Raw genomic sequence first — 21,605 nt, forward strand, 5'->3', positions numbered from 1 at the left:
TAGATAGTAAAGAAAATAGGAAAAAAACAAAACAGTAACCGTATTTGTGACTTAAATAAATTTGTACCTTGTTAAATTCATCATCAGTTATTCCAAGTCTGTGAGGTTGTCCACATGCACTGAGGAGAGTCAAAACTAATAGCTGACAGCACAGTATATTAAATTGTTTTAGTGGTACAGGAACTTGAAACAATACTGTTTGTATCTGTTCTTAAAATAATCAGTATTTGATATACGTATTAATGGACAATATTTTTCTTTTGTAGGACTCCATTTCATGCTGATGTATTCACATCATTTAGTTGGTCTGTAAATATTTGCGGTCAGAAGAGATGGTTGCTGTTTCCTCCAGGACAGGAAAGTTTTTTAAGAAATAAGTTTGGGAACTTACCATATGACTGTACAAGTGATGAACTTAAAAATGAAGATTTGTTTCCAGAATATAAAAAATTAAATCCTCCATATGAAATATTACAGCAAGCCGGTGAAGCAGTATTTGTTCCTTCTGGCTGGCATCATCAAGTTTGGAACATGGTGTGTAATCCAGACATCTAATATGCAGAAATTTTATACCTTAACTGTAAATAGAAACATAAAACTTGAAGTCTGCCTCTTTATAAAAGAACCTCTTCTTTCTTTGTGTACAAGTGGGACCACATGTGTCAGATAAATTTACTTTGGCATTCTAGATTCTAATATTTTTGTGTCTTTTCACTGTTACCTTTAATTTATTTATACAAAAACTTTTGAGTGTCATGGTAGATTGTGCTTTTTTATTGTAATATTTTTGTGTCTTTTCGCTGTTACCTTTCACTGATTTATACAAAAACTTTTGAGCGTCATGATAGATTGTGTTTATATATTTACAAGTGCAATATTTCCACCTTTTTCCACTCATTGACAAGTTTGTTCTAAAGATGTATTCCGTACCCTACAATCATGATGAAATGTAACTCATACAAAGCCGACTGCTGTGTTGTAATATTGTGTTTTGCACATGGTATAAGCATCATATCATGTTCCAGTGCCCCCTTCAACAGTTGTGCATACACATTCTTTATCTCAAATTCCATCATTTATGAGTTTACTCTGTGAGTCTGTTAGTAAGCTTAAACTTACCAAACCAAAAGCTCCGGTCACACACTTCCAAATAGCTTCAAAGGGTTCAATACATTTTATTCCAATTTTTCTCTCATTACAAAACAAACCACCTTTGGCCATTGTAGTTTCAGTTTAAAATAGAACTTGTAATTCTTGTACTGTAACAGATCCTGAAACAGAAAAGAATCAGTAATATTAATTTCAAGTTAGTCACCAGGTGTTTACTGTTGAAAAATACATTTTACCAATGAGAATGCAGCCCCATTGTGAGTGCTGTTTGCATGCACTGAATTACTTGGCTGCTGTTTGCAAGCAGCTACAAATTGCTCTGTTTGCTGTCAAATTACTGGAAGATGTTGTGTATGGGTGTACTGGGTGAACTACAGGGAGTCACATATCAGAGACACCAAAAATACCTCAAATATGATACTCTCTTATGGATATTGCATCCTCTGTAGGAAGTAAAGGACCTGTAACTATTTGACATATAAGTTCTGAGTGGCGAGTAAGTGCCTTATTGACAGGTTTGAGATTATGTCTCCAACTCATACTGAAACTGAGCCAGTGTTAAACACTTCATCTGAGCGGAAGCCAGCTGTGTCCCACATCAGGGGGGAGCCAGGGGGAAGTGAAAGCAAAAGGCTAGGGGTCAAATAATCATTGGCATTTTATTTTTTTATTTAGTCCAAGAATCATTTTTAGTCCATTGTTTGTTCTTATACTGTAGCACAATGGTAAACATAATTAATTTACAATTACAGCTGTCATTGTGACTGCATGGTCAACACGATCGAAGTGCATAATAATACTAATTGACAAATCGACATATTACATTGCTTTTAAATTTATAGCAGAGGTTAGTAAGAGAGACTAGATGATAAACACAAAGTAATTTATAGTGTGAAATGATGTAAAACATAATTATAATGTAATTGGTTAGACAGAAAAAATCTACTACTCACCAAGCAGCGGCAAGAGAACACACACATAAAAGAAGGTTATACTTGTACAAGCTATCAGAGCCAATGGCTCCTTTTTGCAGCAGAAGGGTTGAAAGACAAGGAAGAGTGTTGAAGGAAAAAGTCTGGAGAGTTTAGGAAAAGGGGTATAGTTCAGAAAAGTCACCCAGAACTGCAGGTCAAGGGAGACTTACCAGACGCAATGAGAAGGAAAGATTGAGTGTTGGGGACTGCCCCGTACGAGATTTGAAAACCTGACAGCTTAAAGGTGGAAGACAGGGTAATATACAAGATAGAGATAACTGCTAAAATGTCATGCACAAGTAACAGGGGTGGAAAGCTAAGTGCATTGTGCATAACAAATGTGGGAGGGGGATAGCAAAAAACAGACAGGTCAGAAAATGAAAGATATGGAAAACCGAAACGGAGTGAAGAAAGGAGTAGTTCCTGAAGAAATGCTAATATGGAAGAAATTAACGTAAATTAAGGACAAGTGGGTGGTGAGAACCAAGGACATGTTGTAGCGCTAGTTCCCACTTGCAGAGTTCTGAGGAACTGGTGTCTGGGGGGAGAATCCCGATGGTGCATGTGATGAAACAGGCACTGGGGCCATGACTGTTATGTTGTAGAGCATGCTCTGCAATGGAATATTGTGTGTTGGGGGTAACACCCTCTGCCTGTGCCCATTCATCCTAACTGATACCTTGGTGTTAGTCATGTGATGTAAAAGATCAAGCAGTGTTTACGTAACGGCTGGTATATGACATATCATTTCACAGGTGGTTCTACCTTTGATAGTATGTTTTACCAGTTACAGGGCTGGTATAAGTGGTGTAGGTGGGCGAATGGGGCAAGTCTTGCACCATGGATGGTCACAGGGGTAGGAACCATAGGGTAGGGAGATGGGTGCAGAAGGAATGGGGTCTGACACGGATATTGCAGAGATTGGGAAGACAGTGAAAGCTATTCCAGGTGTGGTGGGAAAAACATCAGACAGAATCAATCTCATTTCAGAGTACGACTTTAGGAAATCATGGCCTTGTCAAAGTAGCTGATTAATACATTCAAGACCAAGGTAGTATGAGTGAGAAGTGGTGTGCCCAGAAGTTCTTTTTTAGAAGTATCAACAGTACCAGGATTGGATTCGATGGCCCAGAAAATCAGCTTTTGAACTAGGCCAGTGGGGAAATTACATCCAGTGAAGGCTGAGCTGAGTGTGGTGATGTATTACTGTAAAGAGGCTGCATCCAAACAAATACATTCGCCGTGAATGCCAAGGCTGCAGGGAGGAAAAGTGTGACATGGAAAGGAATGCAACTGTCAAAATGTAAGTACTGTTGTTTTTTAATAGTTTTAAAATGAACAGAAGTGTATCTGAGCCTTGGTGAAGATGAGGTCAACTTAATGAAAGTAGCATTGGATTCAGAATAATACCATGTAAAATTTAATTGGCAGAATATATTTAGAGGTTCCAAGAATTTTAACAGATCAGCCTCGCCATAAATCCCTACAGCAAAGATGTCATCAGTGTACCTAAAGCAAACTAGGGGCTGAAGATTTATGAATCCTATGAAAGCCCCTTGCAAGTGGCCCATGAAAAGGTTAGCACGGGAAGGAGCCATCCTGGTTCCCGTGGCTGTGCTCTTGATCTGTTTGTTTGTCTGCCCTTCAAAGATAAAGTAATTGCCGGTGAGTATAAAGTTGATTGAAGTAAGCAGGAAGGGCATCATAGGCTTGGAATCAAGTTGGTGCAGATTGAAGATATGTTCAGCTACAGACAGACAAAATACATGGGAAATGTTGGTATAGAGGGAGGTGGCAATGAGTGGTGGCAAGCAAGGTGTGTGGTCAGAGTGGGACAGACACAGATTTCAAATGATCTAGGAAATTGTCTGTGTCTTTAATATAGGAGGGAAGCCTGTATATTATGGGTTGCAGGTGCTGAACAACTAAAGCAGATATACAATGAAGAACCAAAGAAACTGGTACACCTGCCTAACATCATGTAGGAGCCCCGCGAGCTTGCAGAAGTGCCTCAACGTGACGTGGCATGGACTTAATTAAAGTCTGAAGTAGTGCTGGAGGGAACTGATACCGTGAGGCTGAATCTGTAAGAGCAGGAGGGGATGACGATCTCTTATGAACAGCACATTGCAAGGCATCCCAGATATGCGCAATAATGTTCATGTCTGGGGAGTTTGGTGGGCAACAGAAGTGTTTAAACTTAGATGTGTTTTCCTGGAGCCACTCTATAGTAATTCTGGATGTTGGGGCATCGCAGTGTCCTGCTGGAATTGCCCAAGTCCATCGGAATGCACAATGGACATGAATGGATGCAGGTGAACAGACAGGATGCCTACATACATGTCACCTGTCAGAGTCATATCTAGACGTATCAGGGGTCCCATATCACTCCGGCTGCACATGTCCACACCATTACAATTCTCCACCAGCTTGAACAGTCCCCTGCTGACATGCAGGGTCCATGGATTCTCCATACCGTACACTCCATCCACTCGATACAGTTTGAAATGAGACTTGTCCGACTAGTTAACATGTTTCCAGTCATCAACAGTCCAATGTCAGAGTTGATGATCCCAGGCAAGGTGTAAAGCTTTGCGTTGCATTATGGAGTCATCAAGACTATACGAGTGGGCATTTGCTTCTAGAAGTCCCTATCAATGGTGTTTTGTTGAATGGTTTGCACACTTACACTTGTTGATGGTCCAGCATTGAAATTTACAGCAATTTGTGGAACGATTGCACTTATGTCACGTTGAACAATTATCTTCAGTCATCGTTGGTCTCGTTCTTGCAGGATCTTTTTTCGGCTGCAGCGATGTTGGAGATTTGATATTTTACTGGATTCCTGATATTCATAGTACACTCCTGAAATGGTCATATGGAAAAATCCGCACTTCATCACTACCTCGGAGATACTGTGTCCTATCTTTCTTGCACCAACTGTAAAACTACGTTCAGACTCACTTAAATCTTGATAACCTGCCACTGTAGCAGCAGTAAACAACTGTGCCAGACACTTGTTGTCGTATTTAGGCGCTGCCAACTGCAGCGCTGTATTCTGCCTATTTACATGTCTCTGCATTTGAATAAACTTGCCTATACCAATTTCTTTGGCACTTCAGTGTACGTTCAGTGGGTGCTTTGAAGCCAGCAACTATAGGACGGCCAGGATGATCAGGTGTATGGATCTTAGGAAGAAGGTAAAAGGTGGGGGTGTGTGGTTTGGGTGGGGTAAGAAATTCTTTGAATTGAAGTGTTAGTCTTGTGAGGGGCCTGAGGTTTTAAGTAGGGTCTGCAGGTCAGTTTGAATGTGATCTTGATGGCTTATGCTGTATGTAGAGGTGTCCGACAGCTGGCATAGATCTTCACTAATATGCTTCTGTTGGTCAAGTACCACAGTGGTAGATCCTTTGTCAGCTGGGAGGATAATGATGGAGTCATCAGCTCTTAGGGAACGCAGATCTTTTTACATTGGCATGTCTATCACCAAGTTATCAGTTAGGATGAATGGGTATAGGCAGAGGGTGTATACCAGCAACACACAATACCCTGTTGCAGAGCGTGCTCTACAACATGACAGTCATGGCTTCAGTGCCTGTTTCACTACATGTGCCATCTGGATTCTTCCCTCAGCACTAGTTTCTCAGAACTCTGGAGATGAGCACTACTGCTACAACATGTCCTTGGATCTTTCCATCATGGCCTTAATTTACATTAATTCTTCCATATCAACATTTATTCACAGTAGCCACTCCTTTCTTCACTCCATTTTAGTTTTCTACATCTTTCATTTTCTGACCTGTCTATTGTTCACCATCCCCCTTCCTATCTCCGTTATGTACAGTGTACTAAGCTTTTCACTCTTTATTAACTCATGCACGGTATCCTCAAGAATAAGTCTTTCCTTCTCATCCCGTTGGTAAGTCTCCCGAGACCCACAGTTCTGGGTGACTTTCCCAAAATCTGCCCCTTTTCCTAAACCTCTCCAGTCCTTTTCCTTCACCCTTCTTCCTTCCCCTTCAACTCTTCTGCTGGAAGAAGGAGCCACTGGATCTGAAAGCTTGCATAAGCATAACCTTCTTTTACTTATGTGTTCTCCTGCCACCATATGGTGAGTAGATTTTTTTATCTATTCAATTACATTATATTGTCAAAAATGGATTATTTGCATTGTTATAATACATAATTAACACTATTTGGTAAGTGAGGTTCACTTATAATGATGTTTCAGAAATTCCAGGACAGAGTAGAACTATTTCAGCTTTACCGTGAACGTATTTAATCTTGGTAGGCATTTTAAGTATGAAGTTATATGGTTATATAACATAACTCCAGCATGATACACTCCTCTTCTGCACAAGTTTGTGCTTATTGTGTTTATGTGTAAGTTCGGCTTCTTCCTAGTTTCATATGCATGTATACCATATTTATGTTTGAACGGGTTCATTTATTTATTTATTTTTGAGATGCTCCCTTGTGTAAAATTTTGTACATTGTCACCATTGATGTGCAGCTTGTATTTTGAGTGCCAGTTCCTGCAGCAACCATTAGTGTATTTAGTTTCTTATTAAGGTTAGTGATGGTGCATTTCCAATTTCAAATCCTCCGGAATATGTGTGCCTAAAAATTTTGTATGACTGATGTTTGAGACATTTTTGCCTTCAGTGGTGAAAACAGGGTTTGCAGGATGGAGGTTTTGCACTGTATGAAAGTTGATTGCCACCATTTTTTCTTCTTTTTTTTCAGAATTTATGATGACCCTATTGATCTTGAACCACTGTATTAAACTATGCATAACTGATGCTGCAATTTCCTGCAGATTTTCTTCACTGTGTGATTCAATTAGAATATTAGTGTCATCTGTAGAGAGCACTGTGGTTCAATCATGTATGTTACCAGCCAAGTCATTTACATACAGCAGAAGTAGTCCAGGTCCCAGCACTGTTTCTTGTGAGACTCCATACTTGATTTTTGATCACATTTCTGCAAAAACTAGAATTTTTTTGTGATTCACAGTCTTTGTATTTTATTTCTGTAATTTGTTGATAATTGTTGAGGTATGATTGGATCCATCTTTCACACTGGCTTCTAATGCCGTAATTACTTAATTAATGCAAGAGAATTTCATGATCGATAACATCAAAGGCTTTACTAAGATCAAGAAATATTCCAGATACATGTTGCTTATCAACCAGTACTTTTAATATTTCATTTAAAAAGGCGAAGATTGTGACTGGGTTGACATTCCAGCTCTGAACACGTGTTGTGAGTCATTTATCAGCCTTTCTTTAAGAAGCCCATTAATCTCCTAAGGAACATTTTTTCCATAATTTTGCTGATGCCTGACAAAACTGAAACTGGTCTGTAATCAAAAATTTCACATTTTGCACCCTTCTTATGCAGAGGTGTTACTTTTGCAGTTTTAAGACTATTTGGAAATAATAGCTCCCAAATGAATGAATGTACTATGTCTACTAGACAGTCCTTTAATGATTTTTGGCTGCTGCTTGGGTATCACTGGATACATGAATAATGTATTTGGATGAATTTTTTGAGCTGAATGTATTATCTTACTATCTGGCTGTTTGTTATGATGTGTAGTTATCAACTGCTGTGCTCTGTTTGAAAAATAATGGTTGAATGCACTAGCCACCTGTCTGGTGTCAGTTAGCTTACTGTTATCCATAGTAAACTATATATTGAAATGGATAACTTGTGTTAGTATTCATTTGTATCTTTTGAAATAGGTAGTAAAATCAGGACTAGTATTTTGTTTGGAGTACTCATACAATCTCCTTTTATTTTGAAATGATGTCCCTCTTGTAATTCACTTGCTTGTTTTTTGAATGGAGTTAAATGTTGTTTTCTTGAAAAAAGCTATTTCAAGAAATGCTTATGTGTGGCCATAAACTTATATTTTTCATTGGTTCCTTGCAGTTGTACACATTATTCCAGTTTTCACCCTTCAGGAGAAAACAAAAATATTCCACATTTTTTGTATTGAAATTCCTTACAGTGTATCTTATTCCATTGAGTTTTGAGTTTTCTGTGGCACTCATTGTAAGAATTTGAACATAGTGATCACTAAGACCTGTGTTTTCCACTTGTGTGATATAGACAGTGCATCTTATTGCATTGAGTTTTGAGTTTCCTGCAGCATTCATTGTAAGAATTTGAGCACAGTGGTCACTAAGACCTGTGTGTGCCACTTGTGTGCTATAGACAGATTTGCATGTATTTATCAAAATCTGGTCAATGATAGATGCAGGGGTTGTTGTTTCTCAAATTGGTTCAATTATAGCTTAGCTTATGTTGAATTACTGTAGTAAATTTATATCATCATCTTCGAATTTATTGGATTGTGAGAAATTAGTATTGAAGTCACCACATATAATTATATTTTTCTTGGGAGAGTGAATTTCTCCCAGAAATTCCTACATGAGATCATAAAACACTTTTTGTCCCCATCTGATGACATATACACACAAATAATAATTGTATTTTGCCTTGGTAATTCAACTATAGGAAGTTCTATATATTTTCCACTGGACAGATTATTGTATTTAGTTAAACCACACAATTCAATATTTCCTTTAACATATATACAGGAGCCTCCATGACTTGATATTTTCCTACAAGACACACTTGCAAGTTTGAACTGAGGGAAGTATGTTAGCTCCGATGCATCTTTTTTAAGCCAGGGTTCAGTAAACCACAGGGCAGAAATATCATTCAGATCATTTAACATTATTTCTGTTTCATTAAGTTTATTGTACAGTGATTGAACATCCTGGTGGAGCAATTCAAAATTAGGTACAGGGAATAAATATGTTTCAAACAGTGGAAAATCCAAGATGGAATGTAACACTATTATGAAAAAGGAAAGTTGCCACTCACCATATAGCAGAGATGCTGAGTCGCAGATAGGCACAACAAAAAAAGACTGTCACAAATAAAGCTTTAGGCCTGTAAGGCCTTCATCAAAAATAGGCAGTAGACACATATGCGTGCGTGGGAATGCGCGCGTGCGCATACACACACACACACACACACACACACACACACACACACACACACACACACAAACAAACAAATGATGCAACTCACACATAAATGACTACAGTCTCAGGCAACTATAGCCACTCTAGCAGTGTGGCTCAGTTGCCTGAGACTTGAGGGTTATGTGTGTGTGTGTGTGTGTGTGTGTGTGTGTGTGTGTGTGTGTCATCTTGTGTCATCTTGTGTCATCTATTTTTGACGAAGGCGTTACGGGTGAAAGCTTTATTTGTGACGGTTTTTTTGTGGCGCCTATCTGCAACTCAGAATACATATGTTTCTTGCTTGACCGCTTGACCACTTGCCTCACTTTTTACACTAGTCACTCAAGTGGAAAAAAATCCTAATTTTTTTCCAGGGATGGTATTCTTCATGTTTTACTTGTGGCTTGTTTTTTCACTAGCTGTAGGATTCTGCCTTTCTTCTGTTGAGATGTTGCCATTTTGCACTTAATTACAGTTTGTTTTCCACCATTTATCCATTAATTCTCTTGGTGCTGTATTTTGTGTTTTGAAGTTCAGCTTTGTAAGTATGTTGCTGTTTTTTTCTGTTTAGATACTGGTCCATAATGGTCTGTCTTTTCTTGTGTGGTACTTTCACTTCAAGACAGTCACTTTTTACCTGTTTGTCTGTTTGTATATGCTATATTTCTGTACTGGGTTTTTCTATTTTTGCCATGTGTATGAAAGAGGCAAGCCTATTGCAAATGTGAATCTTTCCTCATTTGTTTAGATGGAGTCCATGAGCCATATATTCGTTTCTTTCTGATCATTTGATTTTGGGATTCACAGACAGTCTCTCTTCCTACACACATTTGTAGCAATATTGGTTTTATTTAATATGACACGATTCACAGTCTTGATTCTTCCATTCAGCCTTGCATGTCATGTCTAAGAGGTACTGGATGAATTATGATGTTCATTTTGTTTGTTTCAGTACGCAGTTGAGAGAATCCATCAAATTCCTCTGTAATTCTCTCAGAGGTTTTTCATTGTCATTTGAGTCAGCAATAACAATCAATGCATCATTTACTGAGAAGTTATCACGTAATTTGTCCACAGTATTTACATCTTCGTTAATTGGAGCACCAGGTTTTACAATACTTTGCACACCTTGTTACCTAATTTGTCTTTTACTATATTCTCACAGTTCTTATCTTGACTATCAAATATGATAAGAACTTTATCTTCTTTAGAAGCAGTTATTGTAGGCCTGACGGATTGTGTGTTTCCATATGAAACATAATTCAGATTCTTCACTACTTCTTATTCATAGCAAGTTACTTGTGTTTCTGAATCCCTGATTTTAAACTTCATAACACTGGTTTCTTCTTGCAGCACTTTTTTAGCTTTGCCCTTGGTAACTGTACACCATTTATGAGAAAAGAGCCCTTTTTCTGGCAGAATTTTAGCCTCATTTTGCTTTGTCAGCAGTTTATGTATTGTACACGGATACATGTTCATTTAGTTTTGATATCTTCTTCTTACTGTTTGCACACATTTAGATGCTTGGAATACTTTTAAACTGGCCACCATCTTCTTAAAATAGCGAACAGATGTATAACAGGTAATGATACAGCTCAGGGAAACAATGGCAAGGGGTAAGAAGGACCCACCTTGCGCACTCTTTGTGTATGCCTGGCAGCCTCACTAATGTTTAAGAGTCTGTTCTGGCAACCACTGAGAGAGCAGGTGTGCACCATAGAGCTGTAACTGTAGGGTCCCCATAATTGGATCAGGGGTGCACTACACATCAGAAGCTGCTAGCCAAGTAGCTGACAGTATGTGGGGTGCACACAAGGTTCTTTTTTAGATGAGGTGATTCTCCGTCCATTACAGATAATGATAGTTGTCTGATGTACAAGAAAATGGCCACAAAGAAAGGTTTATTAAAATTGTAGTAATCAACTGTTAAAGCATTAGCAGCAAAGTCACAGGATTGAAGGATTCCTGTAAGAAATGGAGCTCATGTAATACTAGGTACAGAAAGCTAGCCAAAGCCTGAACTGGCAGCTGTGAGATTTTTGGAGTAAATCTTATTGTACATTGAAAGGACAGGCAAATGGAGGTGGTGTAGTCATTGAGTAAGCGAGAAACTCAAATCCACTCAGTTAAGAATTGAAACTGTGTGCTAGATTGTTTGCCCAAGCCAAAATAGCAAGTGTGACTATAAACTTTATTAATATATCAACTAACAGACTCCCTTCCAGATATAAACAAAAGCTGTAAAGGAAACCACATCTCTCTAATACATATGTTCCCCAGTGATACAGTCACCATTGGAGGAGACTTTAACCCCCCAACAATTGATTGGGGAACTGCAGTTTTGTAAGTGGTGGGCTTGACAAGACATCCTGTGAAATGATACTTAATGCTTTCTTTGAAAACTACTTAAGAGCGGAACACAGCAAGTGCCGTATTCTGATATTCCAGAAACTTCCCTCATTGGAAGAGCAGTCAAAATAAGCATACACGTATCTCAGGTTATACGTAGATACTCAACCATTTCTGAGAAAACAACGTCAAAGTTTTTGAAGTATTTTATGTGCCTTTTAGTGAGTAAATGCTTTAAACCAAAATGGTGTCATAGTGGCTATCATCATGGCTTCATGCTTTTGCTCCCATGTTTGAAACCCACTTATCATTTTTATTTTTGTTTTGCATTTATTTACCCATGTCTGTGGAAGATTGCTACACGTATGTTTTCCAATGTATATTGAAATAGCATTGTCCTGCTAACTATATATTTGGTGAATGAATAAAAAAAAATTGATTGAGAAAATTATTTGAAATTGTTTTTAGTAAAATTCCTGTAGTATTTCTTGATTCATAATTCATTTACAAGTCCCAGTTTTCAGAAAAGTGATCCATAGTGATTTGCTGTGAAATTATTGCCAACACATGAAATCTTCAACAAAGTTAATGATGTTTCTTTCACGAGTGAGATTCATGCGAAAAAGTGTCATTAACTTGCCTTTGTGCAGTGCTCACAGTGTTCGGAATTTCTATGTTTCCAATGTTTCTACAGTCAGTATCATCCGAGGGAATGCACCAAATCTTCCTGAACAATAAACATATAAGAATTGATATAAGAATGAATTATAGGAATATCACAATTTAAAAAGATTGTAACCCCTGAAAATACCATACATACATGTATTATGTAATAAATGTATGACAGTGTGAAACCCAGTTGTAATTTTACAATTAATATAACGCCCTTGTATCTCCTAACTTGATAAAAAATGTTCTTGTATTAACCTTCTACAGACATATGTAGATAAATGGAGGAATAAAAAAAAATTAAATGAAAGCAATAATCGGTTTTCGAACTTGGGGCGCGAAAGTGACAGGCTGTGATACTAGCTACTGTGCTACTCTTTCAACTGACATTATTGTGAAACTTCCTGGCAGATTAAAACTGTGTGCCCGACCGAGACTCAAACTCAGGACCTTTGCCTTTCACGGGCAAGTGCTCTTGCCCACGAAAGGCAAAGGTCCCGAGTTCGAGTCTCGGTCGGGCACACAGTTTTAATCTGCCAGGAATTTTCATATCAGCGCACACTCCGCTGCAGAGTGAAAATCTCATTCTGGAAACATCCCCCAAGCTGTGGCTAAGCCATGTCTCCGCAATATCCTTTCTTTCAGGAGTGCTAGTTCTGCAGGTTCGCAGGAGAGCTTCTGTAAAGTTTGGAAGGTAGGAGACGAGGTGCTGGCAAAAGTGAAGCTGTGAGTGCCGGCCGTGAGTCGTGCTTCGGTAGCTCAGTTGGTAGAACACTTGCCCGCAAAAAGCAAAGGTCCCGAGTTCGAGTCTCGGTCAGGCACACAGTTTTGATCTGCCAGGAAGTTTCATATCAGCGCACACTCCGCTGCAGAGTGAATATCTCATTCTGGAAACATCCCCCAGGCTGTGGCTAAGCCATGTCTCTGCAATATCCTTTCTTTCAGGAGTGCTAGTTCCCCAGGTTCGCAGGAGAGCTTCTGTAAAGTTTGGAAGGTAGGAGACAAGGTACTGGCAGAAGTGAAGCTGTGTGTACCGGCCGTGAGTCGTGCTTCGGTAGCTCAGTTGGTAGAGCACTTGCCCGCGAAAGGCAAAGGTCCCGAGTTCGAGTTTCGGTCGGGCACACAGTTTTAATCTGCCAGGAAGTTTCATATCAGCGCACACTCCGCTACAGAGTGAAAATCTCATTCTGACATTATTGTGCTCTGAACCTGTCATTTCTTCAGAACAGTCAAGTACCTACAAATAAGAGTTGAGATGTATGTTTACTTATTTTGAATACTCTTCCACCTAGCAAAGTTTTTGGGAAATCAGGTTAAGCCACTTGCTGTGTTTTCCTCATTAGATCACACAGTTTGGAAGCCCATTCATGACAAAAATATATTAGACCTAAGGGAACAAATACACCTGATTGCTTTTAGGATGTCCACAGTGACTATGAGGTAATTGAAGCAACCACTATTACCAGAGCAAAAGAGAGCAACTAGAATAAGTAGAAAGTTTACATCCCCAGTAAAGTCGATAAAGGGCCAGTAGTGTCTTAACTCAAGGAGGTGCTCAAAAACATGCATGAGCATGTAGCTCTCATTTAAGTTGCAATTCCAATGAGGTAACTAAGATGACAACTGGCGCATGATCTGATGCATACGATCAGAGCCACACATTCCTAGCCCACACCTTAACATCCAGTGCCACAACTTTTAGCTGTTCCATGACTTCATTGCACGTGGTACAGGAAGCAATGTTGTTGTTGTTGTTGTGGTCTTCAGTCCAGAGACTGGTTTGATGCAGCTCGCCATGCTACTCTATCCTGTGTGAGCATCTTCATTTCTGAATAACTACTGCAACCTACATCCTTCTGAATCTACTTAGTGTATTCATCTCATCATTGGTCTCCCTCTACAATTTTTACCCTTCATGTCTGCCTCCAGTATGAAATTTGTGATCCCTTGATGCCTCAGAACATGTCCCACCAACTGATCCCATCTCATAGTCAAGTTGTGCCACAAATTCTTATTCTCCCTGATTCTATTCAGTATCTCCTCATTAGTTACTTGATCTACCCATCTAATCTTCAGCATTCTTCTGCAGCCCCACATTTCAAAGGCTTCTATTCTCTTCTTGTCTACACTGTTTATCATCCATGTTTCACTTCTGTACATGACTACGCTCCATACAAATTCTTTCAGAAAAGATTTCCTGCCACTTAAATCTATACTTGATGTTAACAAATTTCTCTTCTTCAGAAATGCTTTCCTTGCCATAGCCAGTCTACATTTTATATCTTCTCTACTTCGACCAGTATCAGTTATTTTGCTCCCTGAATAGCAAAACTCATTTACTATTTTAAGTGTCTCATTTTCTAATCTAATACCCTCAGCATCACATGATTTAATTTGACTACATTCCATTATCATCGTTTTGCTTTTGTTGATGTTCATCTTATATCCTCATTTTCAAGACACTGTCCATTCCACTGAACTGCTCTTCCAGGTCTTTTGCTGTCTCTGACAGAATTACAATGTGCCAATGATTCTCCTCCTTTTGGCATATACAGTGTGTAAATTAGAAAAGTGTATTGCTTCCTGTAGGAAGTAGGAATTAAAATCCATGGGGAGGAAATAAAAACTTTGAGGTTTGCTAATGACATTCTGATAGTCACAGCTCTGATCCTTGAATAATCCCAAGGCTAGGCTGAACAACAACATAGAGCACACAGTTTAGAGAATACTGAGATCCTGGAGCAAGTTGCATGCTGACCATGACTTAACCCCAAGAAACGTAATCACGATACTACATGTTTCACTCGTGTATAGAAGTGCGCTAGAATATTATGTGATTTTGTTTATTTGACTATTGTTTTAAATTTCCCTATGTGAAATTATTCCTTTTTAAACAGATGTAGTAATTACTGTCAGACTTTGTTAATTAAGTTACTGATATGAGCAGTAGCTATTAAAATATACAGAACCAAGTTATACTTACACTGTGGAAATTATTGACTTTTAGGTATGGTATCCATACTGATTATTAGAATGTGTGTATTAAAAATTATGCACTTCTTAATTATGGCAATTATGTATTTGGTATTGCTATCATTGGGTTCAGAAAATTTAGCACAGCAATAATATGTTGATGTATGTTAACATATTCCAGAAATTTATAGTGGTTTGGTCACAATATGAGTGGAAAGTTTGGGGTGGTTGAATCTTTGGTTAATTATATCTCCTGAATTAAATAGGTTTGTGATAAAAGAAACACATCATTGAAATGAGCAAAAATTGGTCTACAGTTTAGAGATGAGCTACTTTTCTGAATCCTTTTATCGGCCCTTTTTAAGGGTGCTGTCTAGATCAAAAACTTCTAATTAAAATAACTTTTGAAATACATTTTTTCCAGCAAAACTAATTAATACAAAACATTCAGAACAGTGAATTGTGTAACCTTAGTAAGTAGTTTCACAACAGAAATTAATTAGTGCCCAGATAATGGATTCTGTCATCAAAAGTTTTGGGAAGAATGACAGCAAGAGAAAAACTAGTGCAGACCCTGGCTATTAAAATTAGGAGTATAAAAGACGAAGTAGGATGGTGGGAGCCAAATTAGCTTTGTCTCCCCCCCCCTCCACCACCCCCCCATGGAATTATACAGGTGAATATTATGAAATAAAAACCTGGATAATTCCATGTTAAAAAAAGATTTACCTTTATACCATGTGAAGCCAATATTTTGAATATTATATCTCAAATTTCAGTGCAATGTCACTGGAGACATTGGACTTTGGTCATCTACAAAATTTAATGTCTTTATTTGTGACATATTATTGTAAATAGCTGTAAATATTACTGTAAATAGCTGTCATTTTTCCACCAGTTCACCTTCTCTACACTTATTACATTTCCCAAATTCTTACACATACCAATACAAGCACAAATACGTACATAAACCTTTTATTAGCCCCCCCCCCCCCCCAAATAATAATCGTATAAACTGTTGGATGGTTTGGAAGCTGTCCCTATTTTACCCTCAGGACTCAAATGTTCCTTTAATGCAAATCTTAGTCTCCAATCATCCTCTTCTCAGTGTCAGTGAGCTCAGTTTTGTGTCACATATTTTGTAAACTTTGTAATTGAGGCCCTCTTTCTTTGCCTGTCTCCACATTTTATTTGTACCCTGAAATTTTCAGTTATTATTATCCTTTGCAAAGAAGAAAAAAGTTATTCACCTTCTTTTCAGTTTCCATACACAAAATACTAACATTTTCACAACATCACTTGATAGTTTCATATAGAATATCCATACCCACCACTACACAATCACTAGACAATATTCTTTTATCAAAATTTATTATTCTAACATTTGAATGGTATCAGTTCAAGGAGGTTTGGTAGAATACTGCTACAAGAGAAGCACAATGCCTTGTTTTTTTTTTAATGGATGGAAAGACAAAGTTGTGGTAATGCTGAAGAGGGTTAGCCTAAGTCCCCTCTCATCAACCAAGAAGAAAGAAAGGATAGATTCAATGATAGGGTAAAAGAGTAAGTAATTAAAATGGCAGGGCTTTGAAAAATAACTGAGGAACATGCAACGGCAACCACCCACCAATATAATTTATCATGCCAATTGGCAGAAATGGACGGTTGTGGTTGTGCCTCAACAGTAGCATAAGAAACCTTATCACTGAAACTTTTCCCTAAACTCCTAACAGATGATATCAAAATTTATTAAAGTCACTCATAATGCAAAATAGTTATCAGTAATATATAAGTAAACAGAATCAATACCAAGCATGACAATAATAATACCAAAGTAAGATAATTCTTTCATTTAAAAAAATAGAAGATATTTTTATATAAAATATGTGGTATTCAGTTTGTTGGTAGAAGTGATATATATTGACTTTTTATTAGTCAAAGTAAACCTATTAATTTTTTTTTTCTATTTTTGAGCAAAATTTTTGTAAATACAAACACTGAAGTTCATCATAACTTATGATAAACATGCCTAAGAATATACTAAGTATGTTCTTTTGTGTGTGTGTGTGTGATAATAATAATAATAATAATTGAAATAATTTTTGTGGGCTAGCCTCTACCATGCAGAATTTTAAAAATAGCATGACATATTCAGAAAATTAACAAAGTACACTATAAACATGACCAATGAAATTTGCCTCTTTTGACGAAGACCGTAAGCCAAACCGGTAAGGCTATAAGTGAAAAAACATGAGTGGTACTAATGGTTTTCAAAGATAACACTAAAGCAACTGCAAAAGGATCTCTGAAGGGAGTGTTGGACCAGAACTAGGGTATCAAAGGAAGAATGTCTCTAAAGCAGAATCTGTATATGTGAAACCTACTGCAACAGAGCTATTAAAGATTACTTATTGACCTGTAATTGTAATACTTTTATCAAGAACAAAAGAATGACATAAGAAAGTGATCAGACTACTATTACAAATTTTGCAAGTGTTCTTTTCTGACTGGATCCAATGCCCCAAATCTGGAGGAAATAATCCTTGCCAAATATTAAAACTCTTATTAAATTGATGATTCCTTGATTCCTCAGAATATGTCCTACCAACTGATCCCTTCTTCTAGTCAAGTTGTGCCACAAATTTCTCTTCTCCGCAGCCTATTCAGTACCTCCTCATTATTTATGTGATCTACCCATCTAATCTTGAGCATTCTTCTGTAGCACCACATTTTGAAAGCTTCTATTCTCTTCTTGTCTAAACTATTTGTCATCCATGTTTCACTTCCATACATAGCTACACCCATACAAATACTTTTAGAAATGACTTCCTGATACATAAATCTATACGTGATGTTAACAAACACTTTCCTTGTCATTGCCAGTATACATTTTATATCCTCTCTGCTTTGACCATCATCAGTTATTTTGCTCCCCAAACAGCAAAACTCATCTACTACTTCATTTCCTAAACTAATTTGTCATCTAGCGCATCCTCTATTTTCTTTTCCATTCTTCTGTATATCATTCTTGTAAGCATCTTGGATGCATGAGCTGTTAAGCTGATTGTGCGATAATTCTCGCACTTGTCAGCTCTTGCCATCTTCGGAATAGTGTGAATGATGCTTTTCCGAAAGTCAGATGGTATGTCACCAGACTCATACATTCTACACACCAAAGTGAATAGTCATTTTATTGCCACTTCCCCATATGATATTAGAAATTCTGGTGGAATGTTATCTATCCCTTCTGCCTTAAGTCCTCCAAAGCTCTTTTAAATTCTGATTCTAATACTGGATTCCCTATCTCTCCTAAATCGACTCCTGTTTCTTCTTGTATCACATCAGACAAATCTTCCCCTTCACAGAGGCTTTCAGTGTATTTTCTCCACATATCTGCTATATCCTCTGCATTTAATGGTGGAATTCCCGTTGCACTCTTAATGTTACCACCCTTTATTTAATGTCACTGAAGGTTGTTTTGACTTTCCTGTATGCCAGGTCCATCCTTCCGACAATCATTTCTCTTTTGATGTCTTCATATTTTTCCTGCAGCCATTTCGTATTAGTTTTCCTGCACTTCCTATTTATTTCATTCCTCAGCAACTTGTATTTATGTATTCCTAAACTTCCCGGAACATTTTTGTACTTCCTCCAACCATCAATCAAGTGAATTATTTCTTCTGTTACCCATGGTTTCTTCGCAGTTACCTTCTTTGCACCTATCTTTTCTTTCCCAACTTCTGTGATGGCCCTTTTTAGAGACGTCCATTCCTCTTCAACTGTACTGCCTACTGAGCTATTCCTTACTGCTGTATCTGTAGACTCAGGGAACTTCAAACATATCTCATCATCCCTTAGTACTTCTGTATCCCACTTCTTTGTGTATTGATTCTTCCTAACTAATGACTTAAAACTTCAGTGTACTCTTCATCACTACTATATTGTGATCTGAGTCTATATCTGCTCCTGGGTATGCCTTACAATCCAGTATCTGATTTTGGAATTTCTGTCTGACCTTGATGTAATCTAACTGAAATCTTCCCATATCACTCAGCCTTTTCCAAGTATACCTCCTCAAATTGGGCTCTAAGCACTATGGGACTTAACTGCTGAGGTCATCAGTCCCCTAGAACTTAGAACTACTTAAACCTAAGTAACTTAAGGACATCACACACATCCTTGCCAGAGGCAGGATTTGACCATGGTGGTCACGCAGTTCCAGACTGTAGCGCCTAGAACCGCTCGGCCACCCCGGCCAGCTATACCTCCTCCTCTTGTGATTCTTGAACAGGGTATCCACTATTACTAGCTGAGACTTGTTACAGAACTCAATTAATCTTTCTCTTCTCTCTTTCTTTGTCCCAAGCTCATATTCTCCTGTAAACTTTTCTTCTACTCCTTCCCCTACAACTGCTTTCCAGTCCCCCGTGTCTGTTAGGTTTTCATCCCCCTTTACATACTGTATTACCCTTCCAATATCCCCATACACTTTCTCTCTCTCTTCATCTTCAGCTTGCGACGTTGGCATGTATACCTGAACTATCATTGTAAGTGTTGGTTTGCTGTCATTTCAGATAAGAACAACCCTGTCATATCGTTGTCAATGTTGGTTTGCTGTCGATTGTGATAAGAACAACCCTGTCAATGAACTGCTCACAGTAACACTCTCTCTGCCCTGCCTTCCTATTCATAACGAGTCCTACTCCTGTTATACCATTTTCTGCTGCTGTTGATATTACCCTCTATACTCATCTGACCAGAAATCCTTGTCTTCTTTCCACTTCACTTCACTGACCCCTACTATATCTAGATTGAGCCTTTGCATTTCCCTTTCCAGATTTTCTAGTTTCCCTGCCAAGTTCAAGCTTCTGACAGTCCATGCCCTGACTCATAGAACATTATCCTTCTGTTGATTATTCAATCTTTTTCTCATTGTCATCTCCCCTTGGCAGTCCCCTCCCAGAGATCCAAATGGGGGACTATTCTGGAATCTTTTGCCAATGGAGATATCATCATGACACTTTTCCAATTACAGACCACATGTCCTGTGGATGCACGTTACGTGTCTTCAATGCAGTGGTTTCCATGGCCTTCTGCATACTCATGCCGTTCATCATTGCTGATTCTTCTGCCTTTAGGGGCAGTTTCCCAGCCCTAGGACAAGAGAGTGCCTTGAACCACTGTCTGCTCCTTCGCCCTCTTTGACAAGGCCGTTGGCTGAATAAGGGTGACTTCTAATGCAAGAAGTCTTCGGCATAAGAATGTCTTGTTCCATAATGACTATAATTTCATGCACGTAATCAGTCAAAGTATCCACATGCGCTCTGGGTAACATACTGTAATTTCCATTCCTGATTGTCTACAGACTTCCTTCTAAAAAGCAATCATCATCATCATCAGTTGTGTGCTATATTAGCAGGTCCTTTGCCTCTCCATTTTCTGCAATACATTGCTTCCTTCTTAAGGCTGCTGTATGTTGTACCGTCCATCATGTCATCCAGTACCTGGAATCTCTTCCTTCCTCGCTTCCTTTTCCCTTCTACATAACCTTCTATAACTGTTTTTATCAGTCCGTCATTCTTTCTTAATATATGCCCAATCCAATTTCTTTTTCTTCTCTTTATTACATCTAGTAACTGTCTTTTCTCTCCCACTCTTCTCAGTACCTCTTCATTTTTTACTCTGTCCATCCAACTTATTGTTTCCATCTTCCGCCATGCAAAGCAATCAGATAATATTATTTGTTTTTGGAAAATTATCAGAATTGTAATATTGTCTAACGAGTTTTATCTTGGGGTCTGCATTTTGCTCTCTCCTCATGTATTTGCAAATTCTTCTAATAGTTTTTTCTTCCTTCAATCCTTGCATATAGAATGTTTTTATCAAACCCCTTTCTGTTTCTTGGATGTTACCCCTTCTCCCTTCTGGTAAATGGGACAGTGCATCAGCAATAATATTATCCTTTTCTTTTATGTATATTACCTTTGCATCAAATTGTTGCAACCACATGGTCAAACTTGTCAACCTATTCTGCTTCAACCTGCACTACTGCAAAATACTCAAAGCTCTGTGATCGGTATAAACAATTGTTTTGTATCCTAATAAGTATCCCTCAGATTTCTGAAAAGTAAATATAACAGTTAATGCTTTTAGCCCTGAAACCCTATAATTTTTCTTGTGAGAATGCAACATTTGACTGGTAAAGGCTATGTATGGTCCTATGTTAACTGTGTTTTTTGTTTTGACAAGTTGAAAAACTTCTACCCTCAGCCCACAATAATTAGCATGAGTACTCCTACAGAACACCAAAGAAAGTCTGGATGATTAACCAATTGATATTTTAATTTTTGAAAAGTTTCCGTACATTCATCTGTCCAATTCCAAACTACATTTTTCTTTGATAAATTCCCTAAATGTGGGTGACTAAATGACTGATCACATACAAACTTATAGTAGAAACCAAACCAGCTCAACATGGCTTTCAGTTCGT

The 21,605-nt window shown here is 38.1% G+C and overlaps 1 protein-coding gene across 1 annotated transcript in view; it reads left to right on the forward strand.

Annotated features, from left to right (window-relative positions):
* LOC126457082 (2-oxoglutarate and iron-dependent oxygenase JMJD4) overlaps positions 1 to 21,605 on the forward strand; it is a 135,967-nt gene that overhangs the window by 98,163 nt on the left and 16,199 nt on the right. The window contains exon 4 of the mRNA XM_050093095.1: positions 267 to 534. Within this exon, the coding sequence (XP_049949052.1) occupies positions 267 to 534 (268 nt within the window). The remainder of the gene's footprint in view (positions 1 to 266; positions 535 to 21,605) is intronic.

Source organism: Schistocerca serialis, chromosome 2 (assembly GCF_023864345.2).
Source record: "Schistocerca serialis cubense isolate TAMUIC-IGC-003099 chromosome 2, iqSchSeri2.2, whole genome shotgun sequence".
Classification (NCBI taxonomy): Eukaryota; Metazoa; Arthropoda; class Insecta; order Orthoptera; family Acrididae; genus Schistocerca; species Schistocerca serialis.